Genomic DNA, 14,983 nt, shown 5'->3' with positions numbered 1-14,983 from the left:
AGAGAGGATTTTAAAAGGTTTATTTACTCAATCTACCAAGCTGTGGTCCGGCTTTTATGGACAAGGCTTCTGGCTTTGTGGCTAAATCCCTGGTACTTGAAACTGCCAACTGATGAATGTTTTAAACAGACTGGCAGCTTCAATTCTCATTGAGCATTGCAGGGTCAGAGGATGTACAAGGCTAGCAGCTGGGCATAAGAAGAGGATGGAGCAAGATCCCACCAAGTTTGCAGGGCATGGACACAGTCCCTGCACGTCCCCTAGTTGCTTTTCTTGAATTATGATGCTTAGAAATATTCAGAAATAACCAGACCCACTCTGCACTTGGCACTTAGACCCCTTGGTTACAGTTTGCTGCCAGATAGCCACATCTCAGGCCAGACTTCCAGGTGGGGTCATTTAGCAGCTCCACTGACTTCAGGAGAACTATGCCGCTTTACGCCAACCGAGGACAGACTCCACATGACCAGTCACTGGATACATCCATGTTTTATTGGTTAAAACCAAGGTAAACGATCGGTTTTACAATCCCAGTTTCTTTAGCAGCAGCAGCGATTGCAACAGTGTGTCAAGGAGGGCCAGGCGAGGCAAGCTGTTGGCAATCAACCTTTAATGAAGAATTCACAAGCCTGGCTCTCCCAGGAATTGTGCGCGCGTGGGTTGAAAATAAATTAAATGAACACAAACAGAACATACTAATCTTGTTTTTAAAAACTGAATTTACACACACACAGGCCTAATAAAATACTTGTTCTTTAAAAAAAACCAGACAGCTTGTTAAAAATGAACAAAGGACACTGACACACTCCAGGGTTATACAGACAATTAACCTATATACACAGGTCACATATGGTGAAGGCTTTCAAGCTTCAGCCATAAGCTTCAACAAGTACCCAAAGTACAGGAATATACCCTGGTGTGCATCGTCCCGCACATATCACAGCTTGTTCACAGTCACTGCACTCTTTGGAAGGGTCAATGCGCATATAGATCATGTGAATACTAGGCTGGAAAAATAGCATGGTAACAAAGAAAGGGGATTCAACTAACATCTGACCTAGTTGGACCAAATACATTTAGGCTCCGTCGCTATGACTTTACAAGTATTCTAACACCTGTTGCCCCATCTGCACTAACTTTTACCTTAGAAACTGGCTCAGCTAGAATGCTTTTTCAGGTTCCCAAATTTGTCTACACTTAGTCTTTCAACAGGACAATAAGAGACAGACTCTGGGCCATAGCATTTACACTGGAATTATCGAGTCCCATTACAATGAAGGCAAGGCCCTTAGTAACGCTGTGGGGCACCTGTGGAAACCAGGCGACCGCAGGGATCCCCCGCAAATACTATGGGTCTGGTTTTCCCAAAGCATCAAGCATTGCCCACTTCTGTTGATGGGAGTGGTGGGTGTTCAACATGACTAAAACCAAGCCCCACTCTTGTAGTACCTTTGCAGCCATCATTACTTCCACCTTCCTGCCCTGCAGAGCAAGGGCAGAGTGATCCTGCGTCCCCGCAAGTCCACGCTCACCCGGCTGAGCAGGAGTCCGGAAGCAACTGACACTAACACCGTCCAGCGTCACGGTGGAATCTCTCAGCTGCAAGAGCCAAAGTTAACCAAGCTGCTATATTTGAGCTGTGAGACTTGCCCTCGAGTCTTACGCGGGATCAACAGAGCCCATGATGGCCCCATTCCTCAGCACTGACATGACTGCAGGGTTGCTCTCCTTGGGACAGGCTGCTCTACAGTTACAGAGTCCTCAGAACTTCGTCTTGGACCAGCAGAGCGTAAATTTGCAGAATGCACTGACCCCTCTGCTGCAGATGGTAGCTTGAGACTGGTAGCCACCAGCAGGCCACACCCTTGGGTTAGCAAAGCCCCTGTAAGACGTTTGCTCGACAAAATGTTGATTTTCAGCCATTCTGAGGCTGCCCAGATTGATTGATTCAGAACCGCAGCATCCAGATTAAAGGAGCTGAGTGCGGAGGGGCTTGAGGTCGTGACCCTAGACCTAACAAAACAGAGTCAGGACCAGGCCTGCTACCCAAGCACACTTATCAAACAGGGGGCCTTACTGGCCACCAGTCATCTGCACTTCTAGGAGTCCACCCACAGTGAAGGAGCCTGTAGCTAGGGCCCTGGTCTGTTGGCAATCACATGGCAGCAGGACTTGTGAAAGGTTCACTCAGTCTCCAAGGCCGTCCGCAGTCAGTCTAAAGCTCTCCTCACAGGCAAGCCATTGGGACCAGGGGCGAGGCGGGTTTCGCTCAGTGTCACCCAAAAGGTGAGCAGCTCCATCTAGTGTTGAGCCTAGAAAACACGGGCACCCGGAACCAAGTCACACTATGAAAGAAACATCCCTATGCAGCCAAGTTAGATATGGGAAGACAACTGACCACAGTAGGCAGCTGGCTAGGACTAAGGCTGCAATATTTAAAAACACTCCACTCCCCTATGCTTTGTTCTTCCACTGTTACTTCCCAGTGTGATCACTCATGGAATCCTTCTGCAGCAAGTTTCTTTTGAGAGTCCGAAAGACTGGGGCACATCAGGATGGCAGGGGATTAGCCCACGCAACAGAACTCCGTGTGTCCATTACAGTATTTGGCAACCTCACAACAATTCAAGGTTGAAAACTTCCTGCTACTGTGCAGCAAACTGATCCACCCTTCCTTTGGCAGCACGCAGTGGTATGGTGCAGCAGAGCGTAGCGGGCTTCGGACTTTTCAGTTCAGGAATGAAACAACCTGGGGAATGTCTAGAGCTCCACAAGGCTTGTTGTGGGGATAGATCTTGGCACAGGCCACGATTTGCAACCCTCTCAGATTCTAACATCTAAGGATTGGATTAAGGAAGGAAGGGAGGGGGGAGACCTGCTTCCAAACACACCTGGTTAGACCCCTCCCATAAACCATTTTCTTCACACCCGAAGACTCCGAACAGTCAGTCAGCTAGAAAGGCTGCACCTCCTACAGCCAGGGACCCCCCCCGCCCCCATCGTCCTTTTTGTCTGCAGATCTCAGCATGACCCAGAGCCATTTGCACAATCCACCCTTGGGGACAACCCTCAGGTGACTCCTAACAACAGGAAGACCCTGATTTGGAACTGCTGTGTAGGTCAATGGTGTGCCCCAACATGCAGTGCTCCAGCTGCTCCTCCACCGCCAGCACCTGCCTCACGGCTTCCTCAAAGGCCACGGCCACATTGGTGTCATCCTTGGCACTGGTTTCCAGGTACGGGTAATTCCCATTTTCCAGACACCATGCTTGGGCCTCTTCTGTGGTCACCTGCCTCTCAAGTTTGTCGATCTTGTTGCCCAGGACCACAAATGGGAAGTGGCCGGGATCCTTCACGTCTGCATAATAGACAAACTCCTTCTGCCAGTTGCCCAGGTTCTCAAAGCTCTGGCGGTCATCTACGCTAAAGGTCAGCAGGCAGCAGTCTGCTCCCCTGTAAAAGGGCGTTCGCAGGCTCTTGAAGCGCTCCTGCCCTGCGGTGTCCCAAATCTGGAGGGTCACGAAACGGCCATCCACTTCCAAATCACGGTTTAAGAACTCCACCCCTATGGTGTGGAAAGCCTGCGAGTCAAACTTGTTGGTGACATAACGGTTCATGAGGGAACTTTTCCCAACTCCGCCGTCCCCCAGGAGAATGACTTTTAAGAGCAGGGATTTCCCCGTCATTGCCACAGCACAGGAGGGTTCAGGAGTCAAATCGCCTACAGATTTAAAAACACAGAACAAACAGCTACTCAAGAAAGTCTAGTTGAACCACCAATTCATTTCTCTGCACAGGAACAAAACTTCCCAGATAATAAGCTGAGTCACAGACGTACGTGAGGGACTGAACACTTACTAATCCCTACCACCAGAATCACCAGAGCAGAAGGAAATCATCTTTGTCCGTAAAGCCTGATCTGTACTAGAAAATGAAGTCACCTTAATTACAATACTCAGGGGTGTACAAAATCTAGAACAGTTAAACCAACTTAACTCCCAGTGTAAACGTTCTTCTATCAATCTAGTTACCATCTCTCAGGCTTTGCCTACACTATGCAGCTTTTAGTGACATGGCTGTAGTAATGCAGCTGTGTTGCTAAATGTCACACAGTATGTGGGTTGTTTGTCAGCTCTTTTACCAACAAAATACTTCCACCCCCAACAAGCGTCAGTAGCTTTGCTGACAGGAGACCGCTCCTGCAGACAGAGCGCTGTTCGCCTAGTGACTGTGGCTGGCAAAACTTGTGTCTTTCAGTGGGGTGTTGTTCAGTTGCCCATGTAACCAGAGCCTCAGAGAAGTGGATTACTTACCTCAACGGGAGAACCCCATCTATCAATGTAGTTAGCATCTACACTGTAACCCTACAGCCGGGCCGCTGTAGCGTTTCAAGTGCAGACAAGCCCTAAGACATTAATATCTCACCCTGTGGGATGGTCTCCAGTTCATTTCAGAAATAAAGAACCAGGTGACAGAAGGGCCAGAAAAGTATTTACATTAAAAGAAGGAATATCACCGCATTTTAAGTTCTGTGCTCCTCACTACAAGTCTGTCTCACACATTGTGCCCTGCATTTGGGTAGTTTGAGAAACCCCCCACCCTCGGCTACTGGTTTTACAGGAGAGCAGCACAGCGTAGAAGATACAACCCACCTCCATCGTCTGCAGCCAATGGAGATTAGAAAAGGCAAATGGTACAAGGGATTCACTCACTACTTGATTCACACAGTGCCCACACCACAAGTGGACACGGATTTTTGTTTGTGCTTCTCCCTATCAGGATGGAATTTCAGTTCGGACACTGTTTCCCTACAAGTTTTAAGAGATATTGGGCATTTTTATAAGACGTCACTTAACGTATTGTGATCTTGCTCCCAGTACTCTGCATTTATAGGGTTTCAGAGAAAGAGAAGTGTAATGCTCCAACTGTTAGGGTTTGGCAGGAAAAAAATGGATAAAGTAAGGCTCTTATCTCAACTTTGCCACTAGGTACTAGGTGTCCATGATTCAGCCATTCACTTGGCTGTTTCAGGTAGGCTGATCTGAGTCATTGGTGATTTAAGGCCAAAAAGACCTGGTGTTAGTATAAGAGGAGTTGGTTTATTAGCTGATCTGAAGCATTCCAGGGAAACTGATTGACCGTAAGTAAACAGTCAGATTGTGTTTGGGGGGAGTTCCCTATAGTAAAGTGTTTCTCAAACACAGAGCCCCTGTTTTTCTGCTGTTTTCTGTTTGCGATGCTTTTTTTTCTCTGCCAGGGTGACTCATTTGGAGCTTGGTACTTCTCCAACTGACCTTGAGTAGTGTTTTTACTGTACTTCCTTTTTTTAAAGGCTGTTTTTAAAACCGTTGTACAGAGCTCTTGATATAATGTAAAAAAGGATGAGTTTTAAGAGTAGGCTCTCCAGAAAAGGGACTTTCTTTATGCTTTTGCAGCACCCAATGCAGTAAAATAATTTGAATCACATGACCATCTGCTTATTAAAGACTTCAACATCAAGAGGATATGCTGTGGCCCTGTGAAAAGCAACCTGGGAGGTCCTCACGAACAGGTGTTGACACGCAAGAACTAACAGCCCAACAGGTTCACGTGCTTGCACCTTCTGCAGCAATGCTGAGACAACAGAAGAGCAAGCAAGGTCTATACTGCTGCTGTCTAATGTACCTGTTCTAGTGACAAAGGACTTTAGTCTTCTGGACCGTCAAGCTGTCACCTTTCGCGACCATTAGTCACTAAAACACAAAACAGTTTTAAGCGTGCTGTGTCTGCATTCATCTGTAACTCTGAATTGGAGCAAAGGACAATAGTGGAATTTCCTTCGCTTCAGACCTTGCTACTAGTTTCTTCACCATCATAACATTGAGGCTGAGTGGGAAAAGGAGAAAGCTGAGGAGAGCTGGCAGAGAGGCAAAGGCAAGCGGTGTTTGTAACCCTGTCCCAAAGACAGTTGGCTCAGTACAGACAGCCGATGCTCTGGGAAGTCAATAAGAATTTGCCTGGACCACCCATTCCCCCCCCCCAAAATCCAATGAAGGGCTTGAAAAGGTACCACAAATCTACTGGCCAAAGGACTCAGCCTCTTAGCATGAGGCAGATATGAAAACTGAAGGTCCCTCACCTTAATGATAGAGATGTCAATGGTTAACCAGTAGCACAGAAGGACTGGAGCAGCCCCTTGCCCGCAGCAGGTCCCTGGCGCAGCTGAACCAGCCCCTAGCCTGGCCTGGCCTGGCCTGGCCAGGCCAGAGCAACCTGCCGCCAGTTAAACATAATGTTTACCTCCCTACTTGATGACCAAGGGAATGATCAGCTAAGTCCTTGAGCTCCCTGCCAACCCTCAGCTCTTAGGATTCCTACCAGGACGCAGTCCCTGGACTCTGCTTGGGGGCCTCATTGCGCATATCAGCCTTTGGCAAGTAAATGGGAGACTAACTTAAAACCAGCACTTCCATGCTCTTGTGGGCACTTGGAGGGAGAAATAGCCTTTTCCCTCTGAACACCAGGAACTCCTGACTTACATTTAGGAAGGGAAAAGCCTCCGCTTCTCTTTGCACTCCTGCAGCCTCTGGTTAATTACTTTTTTTGCAGAGGAGATGGGAGAGAGGTTTTGCTTGTTTGTTTATTTGATTGGTTGTTTTGACTTTTTGCCCCAAGAGAAGTTACGCTGCTGTCCAGAGCTTTTCTACATACAGGCTGTCCTTGCTGTAAGTCCAAGATACGTTCCAAAAAACTTGGACTTATAGCAAAACAGCTTAAAGTGGGGAATTTTTTTCCTGCAACTGACTTCCATTTGCACTTTTGGGGGGGGGGGGGGAACAACTTAAGAGGACTTATAATGCATCAGTTCCTACAAACATCAATGACTTTAGTGCAGAACGGATGAATACCGGGGCGACTGATAGCGGGACGCCCTGTACCAACCGAGTGAAACTGAGATTTACCCCCGTTTCTCTGCTGCAGGCAAAGCAAAACTCAGTAACGTCTTGTTCACTTCACCGTACTGCTACTTAGCAAAGTCCTGAGTAACTTGACTACCTGTCAGGACAACAGCACTGCGTGGGTTACATTAGTTGTAAAAACAACCAGAAGTCTTGTAGCACCTTAAAGACTAACAGATTTATTTGGGCATAAGATTTTGCGGACAAAAACCCACTTCATCAGATATAGCTGACAAAATGGGTCTTTGCCCATGAAACCTGATGCCCAAATAAATCTGTTACTTTTAAGGTGCCACAGGACTCCTCGTTTATGCAGATACAGACTAACACAGCCTCCCTTCTGATAGGTTGCAAAGATACCTGTCCAGAAGAATTTCCAAAGTGCCTCGATTGTTTTTTTTAATTAAAGCTTAAATTCTGCCCCTGCAGCCCCCAAACAGCATAGCAGTTGTATGCCAGAGGGCCAAGAAAACTTCCCATTCACCAGATACCTGAAACCCCTCCGATCGGCCACTCTAAACGCCTTGTCAAAAGCTCCTTGACTTCATGAACACTTTACCCAGTTCTGCACATGCTGCTGCAAACACCAGCAGTCAGACCTTATAGCAATGGCCTATTAATATAGTTACAAAGGATTAACAACTGATTGATGCCTGTTTTAATAAATAGTTGTTCAATTGTTCTATATTATATTAGACTCACAGGGGTGGGGAACCTACAGCCCAAGGGCTGCATCTGGCCCTCAGCTTGCCTGGATCTGGCCCCCAAGGCTTGGGGCTCTCCCAGCATCGGGAAGCCAGGCTGGTGCTCCAGTCCTGCAGCCTGCCCAGTCCCCGTAACCCACTCCGCTCCTGCACCTTGTCTCCCACCTAGACCCACCAACCTCCAACGCACTCCTGCACCCTCCCTCCTGCCCAAACCCCTCACTCCAATCCTGCTTCTTGGCAGCCCCCCCATACACTGAACCCCTTCATTTTTGGCCCCACCCCAGAGTGTAGGGGGGCCATAAAACCCCACTAACCTAGGCTCCCATATGCTCAGGAGTGCAAGGAGAAAGTGGTGAATGTCTTCCTGCTTCTCAGTCGGGTTTTATTCCTCTTCTTCTCACTTCTGTGCAGCCTCCAACTGATTTTTCTGTGGGTCAGTTCCCCATCCCTGCTCTAGAGTCCAGCAGATGAATAGTTTGCTTACAAACATAACTTGACACTTGCTGACAGGCTTATAACCATCTATAATACACAGCTCATGTCTTGAACACGCTTGTAACCAATATTAATAATCTAATGCTTTATAAACTAGCATTGGGGTCTTTATATCACAGGGGATAATGTGCAATAGAAGATGCTCTGAACGGGAAGAGTAAATGTCCTTAAAGCAGGTCACGGGCTCCTGTCTATAATGAAGGCGACCGTACGGTACAGCAGGTCTGTCTTTAGGCCAGATCTAATTTAGCAAGTCTCTACCTAGATCCACTAGCCTTGCTCCACTGCCTGCAGCTCCAAAGCAAAAAAGGCTTTGTAACAAATGTGCCCAGACTGGGAATTGATGCTCAATCCCGGCATTCCTCACTGCAAGCACCTGGGTTATGCTCCATCATGGGGGTCGAGGGGTGGCAGCCCGGAGGGGCAGCAGCCCGGAGGGGTGGGGGGGGGGGGAGACAGAGCGGGGGGGTCGAGGGGTGGCAGCCCCGGGGGGGGGGCAGACAGAGCAGGGGGGGGAGCCCCAGGGGAGGAGGGGAGCAGAGCAGGGGGGGGTCGAGGGGTGGCAGCCTCGGGGGGGCAGACAGAGCGGAGGGGGCATCGAGGGGTGGCAGCCCCGGGGCAGGAGGGGAGCAAAGCGGGGGGAGTCGAGGGGTGGCAGCCCCGGGGGGGGGGGGAGACAGAGCAGAGGGGGCATCGAGGGGTGGCAGCCCCAGGGGAGGAGGGGAGCAGAGCGGGGGGGTCGAGGGGTGGCAGCCCTGGGGGGGAGACAGAGCGGAGGGGCCGAGGGGTGGCAGCCCCGGGGGGGGTCGAGGGGTGGCATCCCGGGGGGGGGGGACAGAGCGGGGGGGCCGAGGGGTGGCATCCCGGGGGGGGGGGACAGAGCGGGGGGGCCGAGGAGTGGCAGCCCCGGGGGGGGGGGACGGAGCGGGGGGGGCCGAGGGGTGGCAGCCCCGTGGGGGGGGGACAGAGCGGGGGGGGCCGAGGGGTGGCAGCCCCGTGGGGGGGGGGACAGAGCGGGGGGGCCGAGGGGTGACAGCCCCGTGGGGGGGGGGGGACAGAGCGGGGGGGCCGAGGGGTGACAGCCCCGTGGGGGGGGACAGAGCGGGGGGGTCGAGGGGTGACAGCCCCGGGCGGGGGGGACAGAGCGGGGGGGTCGAGGGGTGGCAGCCCCGGGGGGGGGCGGACAGAGCGGGGGGGGTCGAGGGGTGACAGCCCCGGGGGGGGCGGACAGAGCGGGGGGGTCGAGGGGTGACAGCCCCGGGGGGGGCGGACAGAGCGGGGGGGTCGAGGGGTGACAGCCCCGGGGGGGGCGGACAGAGCGGGGGGGTCGAGGGGTGACAGCCCCGGGGGGGGGACAGAGCGGGGGGGCCGAGGGGTGGCAGCCCCGGGGGGGGGGGACGGAGCGGGGGGGGCCGAGGGGTGGCAGCCCCGGGGGGGGGACGGAGCGGGGGGGGCCGAGGGGTGGCAGCCCCGTGGGGGGGGGACAGAGTGGGGGGGCCGAGGGGTGGCAGCCCCGTGGGGGGGGGGGACAGAGCGGGGGGGCCGAGGGGTGACAGCCCCGTGGGGGGGGGGGACAGAGCGGGGGGGCCGAGGGGTGACAGCCCCGTGGGGGGGGGGACAGAGCGGGGGGGCCGAGGGGTGACAGCCCCGTGGGGGGGGACAGAGCGGGGGGGTCGAGGGGTGGCAGCCCCGGGGGGGGGGACAGAGCGGGGGGGTCGAGGGGTGACAGCCCCGTGGGGGGGGGACAGAGTGGGGGGGCCGAGGGGTGACAGCCCCGTGGGGGGGGGGACAGAGCGGGGGGGCCGAGGGGTGACAGCCCCGTGGGGGGGGACAGAGCGGGGGGGTCGAGGGGTGGCAGCCCCGGGGGGGGGGACAGAGCGGGGGGGTCGAGGGGTGACAGCCCCGTGGGGGGGCGGACAGAGCGGGGGGGTCGAGGGGTGACAGCCCCGTGGGGGGGCGGACAGAGCGGGGGGGTCGAGGGGTGACAGCCCCGTGGGGGGGGGACAGAGCGGGGGGGTCGAGGGGTGACAGCCCCGGGGGGGGGGGACAGAGCGGGGGGGTCGAGGGGTGACAGCCCCGGGGGGGACGGACAGAGCGGGGGGGTCGAGGGGTGACAGCCCCGGGGGGGACGGACAGAGCGGGGGGGTCGAGGGGTGGCAGCCCCGGGGGGGGGCAGAGCGGGGGGCAGCCCCGGGGGGGGGCAGCCCCGGGGGGGTCGAGGGTTGGCAGCCCCGGGGGGGGCAGAGCGGGGGGGTCGAGGGGTGGCAGCCCCGGGGGGGGCAGAGCGGGGGGGTCGAGGGGTGGCAGCCCCGGGGGGGGACAGAGCGGGGGGGTCGAGGGGTGGCAGCCCCGGGGGGGGGCAGAGCGGGGGGCAGCCCCGGGGGGGGGCAGCCCCGGGGGGGTCGAGGGTTGGCAGCCCCGGGGGGGGCAGAGCGGGGGGGTCGAGGGGTGGCAGCCCCGGGGGGGGCAGAGCGGGGGGGTCGAGGGGTGGCAGCCCCGGGGGGGGACAGAGCGGGGGGGTCGAGGGGTGGCAGCCCCGGGGGGGGGACAGAGCGGGGGGGTCGAGGGGTGGCAGAGCGGGGGGGGCCGAGGGGGGGCAGAGCGGGGGGGCCGAGGGGTGGCAGCCCCGGGGGGGGCCGAGGGGGGCCGAGGGGGGGCAGCCCCGGGGGGGCAGAGCGGGGGGGCCGAGGGGGGGCAGCCCCGGGGGGGGGGCAGAGCGGGGGAGAAGCGGGGCAGGCGGGGGGGTTGGGTGCCGGTGCCCCCCCCTTACCGCAGAGCGCCGCGCGCGTCCCGCCGCCTACCTGAGCCGGGCTGGGGAAGGGCAGGTGCCGGCAGCCCGGCGCGTACTCCGCCCTGGCCGCCACTGCGCATGCGCCTCCGGCCGGGCACAGGCAGGTCCGACCCCTCCCGGGCACGCGCCGCGCGCTCCACCTGTGGGACGGCGGGGGGCGGGGCGAGCAGCTACCTGTCTCCTCTGGCCACGCCCCTCCCCAGTCTTCCTTGGCCCCTCCCCTCCCTTCCCCCATCTTCCCCCACGTGTCCAGAGGGGAGAGCGGGCAGCACGTGGGGCCAGCCCTTCCCCCGTCGCTGTGCCCAAGGCTGCCTGCCCCCTAAGCACGGCTGGGCTGGGGTCGCTGCTGGATGGACCCCTGCCTGCCCCCAACCTCTGCTCCCCAACTCTTGCACCCACAAGGTCAGCATCTCCTCTCACCCCCACACATTCCTCTCCCCCCAAAATGAGCTTTGGTCCCATTTGCTCTTGTCTGCTGATCACTCAGGACAAATATCCCTTTTTGCCAAAAAAGTCAAGACAGGTGGTATTTAAAGAAGGTTCCAGTGGCGATCCTAGTAATTTCAGGCCAGGTAGCTTTAACCTCAGTACCAGACAAATTGGTTGAAACTATAGTAAAGAACAGAATTATCAGACAGAGATGAAGACGGTGTGTTGGGGCTTCTGTAAAGGGAAATCATGCCTCATCTCTCTACACGAATTCTTTGAGGGGGCAAAAATGGAAATGTACTTGGACTTTCAGAAAGCCTTTGACAATGTCCCTCAGCTAAGGCACTTAAGCAAAATAAGAGTCCTGGGATAAGAAGGAAAGTTAAAGAGATCCTGGAGTCCTCAGATTCTGAAAACATCTGCTCAATGTGCAGCATCAGAGAAAAAAGCTAACAAAATGGTATGAACCACAAGGAAAGGGATAGATAATAAGATGACAATAAATATCATAATGCCTCTATATAAATCCATGGTACTCCTACACATGAAAAACTGTATGCAGCTCAATCCATCCCATCTCAGAATTGGAAAAAGTACAGAGAAGGGCAATAAAAATGATTAAGAAGATGGAACCGTGTCCATATGAGGAGAGATTAAAAAGATTGGAGTTTAGAAAAGGGGCAACAGAAGGAGAATATGATGGAGGGCTATAAAATCCTGAACGGTGCGGAGACAGTGAATCAGGAAGTGTCATTCATTCCCATAATGCAAGAACCAACAGTCACACAATGCCATTGAAAGACAGTTGTTTAAAACAAATAAAAGGGTGTAGTTCACACAAAGCACAATCAGCCTGTGGTACTGGCTGCCTGTGAAGGCCAAAACCATACCTGGATTTAAAAAGTAAGATAAATTCACTGAGGACAGGTCTATCGATGGCTATTACCCAGGAGGATCAGGGACACAACTCTATGTTCTGGGTTCCCCAAAGCTCGGGCTGCCGGAAGCTGGGAGAGGAATGGCTCACTTGGTAAATTGTCCTGCTCTATTCATTCCCTCTGAAGCAGCTGGCACCAGCCATGGTCAGGAGACAGGATACTGGGCTAGATGGAGCATTGGTCTGGTGCAGTATGGCTGTTACTATGTTCTAATGGGCAGGCTCACGAGAGCTCTGCACTTACATATTAGCTGCAGATTCCCCTTGCTAATCAAAATGCCTAGAAGAGCAGTCATCTTCTGGTGCCATCACAGCAGCATATTCCCTACCCCCGCCCCCCACACTGTTACAGTGATTTTGGAGCTGCTGAGCACCGCAAAGTATTGTTGCAGTTAATGGGAGCTGTGAGGCTGTGTCTACACTGGCATGAATTTCCGGAAATGCTTAAAACGGAATACTATTCCGTTTTCAGTTTTTCCGGAAAAGGAGCGTCTACATTGGCAGGCTGCTTTTCCGGAAAAGCCCTTTTTCCGGAAAAGTGTCTGTGGCCAATGTAGACTCGCTTTTCTGGAAAAGAGCCCCGATCGCCATTTTCGCGATCGGAGCTTTTTTCCGGAAAAGACTACTGGGCTGTCTACACTGGCCCTTTTCCGGAACAGTGTTCCGGAATAAGGACTTATGCCTGAGCGGAAGCAGAATAGTTTTTCCGGAATAGCGGCTGATTTTGTACAGTAGAGTGTCGTTGCTTTTCCGGAAATTCAAGGGCCAGTGTGGACAGCTCGCAGCTTATTCCGGAAATGCGGCTGATTTTCCGGAATAAGTGGCCCAGTGTAGACACAGCCTGAGTGTTCAACTTTCAGAGGACCAACCAGTAAACTGATCAAATAGCTCCACTCCTATCCTTCCAGGTGTCAATTATCCTAACTTCCGCACCAAAGGAGGAAAGAGTCACATTCATACATTAACATGCTCTATGTTTGTACAGCACCTAGCACAATAGTGGCCCGATCATGATGGCCTTGTAGGCGCTACAGCAATATACATCGGGACTACTCAACTTTGGAAGCCCCAGGGGCCACAATGATTCTCACAGCACATGCTGAGGACTGCAACTTAAGTGTGGTTGCAGATCCATGCAAATATATATGCAAATAGCTTCTTTCACACAAGATATATTCAAATAGCTCCAGGCACCTCCTCCCTGGGGGCTAGAAACACCAACACCCTGTAGCCGTCTGTTCCAGCCAGCCCATCCGCTTGTGTCTTTCAATGCTCACCCTGCCTGGGAGACACCGCACCATTGTGGAACGTGTTCCCAGTGGAGGCCATGTTCAAAGGATCCTACCCGCGGGCCGTGTGTTGAGCCCCATGTAAACCCAAACCAGACCGCGGGCCACAAACAAACAGGCCGTGGGCCGCATGCGGCCTGAGGGTTGAGTAGCCCTGATATACATAATAGGAAATAATAGTAATAAAAACAAAATACTCCATAAATGATACAAATCTCCATAAAAACAACGTTACTGTACAGTCAGTGCCCTCAGCACAACCCGTTGTATTAGCAGACTGCCTCACGGCTGCAAAAATATGCAAAAGAAAAGCAGGGGCTGTAACCACAAAATGGAAATAGTAGCAGAGACGATAGTGCAGCAGCAACCCAGGGAGGAACACTGTGCAGCCAAGCAAACAACAGAGATACGAGCCCAGAGAGGCTTGCTACTCAGCTGCGTGAAGCAAAAAGGAGCACGAGAAAGACACTTCCTCAAATGATCAGAAATGGGCAAAGAAAAGGAAAGCGATGGCGGAAAGAGCGTGGAGACATGCAGCACCCTGCCACCACGTCGGAGATAGACCCTGACACGAAACAGACTCGGGGGATGAAAGCTCATTCGCTACCATGACGGTCCAGCCTAGGCTGCTTGGTCTGTGGGATCAGCTGCTGACAATGTTCTGTCTGTTTTAGCCCTGATCCCACGCTTCCTCCCTTTGGAGCCAATGGAAAGGGCTCCCATTGATTTCAGCAGGCTTTGGAGTAGGCCCTAACCCTTAGGTAATGCTCACAGAATAAACATTGTTTGAACTGCACGGAGCGGGTCTCCCCAAAGAACAGTAACAGCATGACACAGCTTTTCGTTCCTGCACCACACTGGACACTGGTAGCATTCTGGTACATTTGTGGGTAATCTCAGCACAGGGATGAACAAGGACCCAAGGGACCAGTTTGAACTCCCCTCTCCTGGCTGAGGATCGTGTGAGAGGAGCCTGTGAGAGGTACAATGGTACTCCCGAACAACATGTTGTAATAGGCCATAGGGATGGGACCAGTCTGTGTTATGACTCTGTCACCCAGCTGGTGTGGAAAAAGTGAACAAAGAAAAGTTATTTACTTATTCCCACAATATAAGAATAAGGGGTCCCCAAATGAAATTAATAGGCAGCAGGTTTAAAACAAACAAAAGGAAGTTCTTCTTCACTCAATGCACAGTCAACCTGTGGAACTCCTTGCCAGAGGATGTGGTGAAGACCAGGACTTTAAACAGGGTTAAAAAAAAACTAGATAGATTCATGGAGGTTAGGTCCATCAATGGCTATTGGCCAGGATGCGTAAGGATGGTGTCCCTAGCCTCTGTGTGTCAGAAGCTGGAAATGGATGATGGGGGAGGGATCACATAATGATTCCCTGTTC

The 14,983-nt window shown here is 53.7% G+C and overlaps 1 protein-coding gene across 4 annotated transcripts; it reads right to left on the bottom strand.

Annotated features, from left to right (window-relative positions):
- Positions 1-474: 474 nt before the first annotated feature.
- Positions 475-11,101, bottom strand: RAB9B (RAB9B, member RAS oncogene family). Of its 4 annotated transcripts, none has more exons than XM_075896712.1 (3): positions 10,942-11,061; positions 7,960-8,098; positions 475-3,721 (listed from the first exon to the last, which is right to left on the bottom strand). In XM_075896712.1, exon 3 carries the CDS (start codon positions 3,684-3,686, stop codon positions 3,081-3,083), a length of 606 nt encoding a protein of 201 aa, XP_075752827.1. In that variant the 5' UTR covers positions 3,687-3,721; positions 7,960-8,098; positions 10,942-11,061; the 3' UTR covers positions 475-3,080. The 4 variants fall into 4 exon arrangements, with proteins under 4 accessions (XP_075752827.1, XP_075752828.1, XP_075752826.1 ...); XM_075896713.1 differs by lacking the exon at positions 7,960-8,098 and adding an exon at positions 5,665-5,732 and having other exon boundaries at positions 10,942-11,018; XM_075896711.1 differs by lacking the exon at positions 7,960-8,098 and having other exon boundaries at positions 10,942-11,101.
- Between the last annotated feature and the right edge of the window lie 3,882 nt (positions 11,102-14,983).

This window comes from Pelodiscus sinensis, chromosome 13, assembly GCF_049634645.1.
Source record: "Pelodiscus sinensis isolate JC-2024 chromosome 13, ASM4963464v1, whole genome shotgun sequence".
NCBI lineage: Eukaryota > Metazoa > Chordata > Testudines > Trionychidae > Pelodiscus > Pelodiscus sinensis.
The sequence above is the reverse complement of the archived record's forward strand: the minus strand, read 5'-3'. Positions and strand labels throughout refer to the sequence as shown.

Excerpts from the sequence above, each read along its gene's own strand:
- RAB9B (XM_075896711.1), bottom strand. The coding sequence starts at position 11,011 with ATGCGCAGTGGCGGCCAGGGCGGAGTACGCGCCGGGCTGCCGGCACCT. Across the intron at positions 3,722-10,941 it reads CCTTCCCCAGCCCGGCTCAG|GCGATTTGACTCCTGAACCC; the intron begins GTAGGCGGCGGG and ends TTAAATCTGTAG.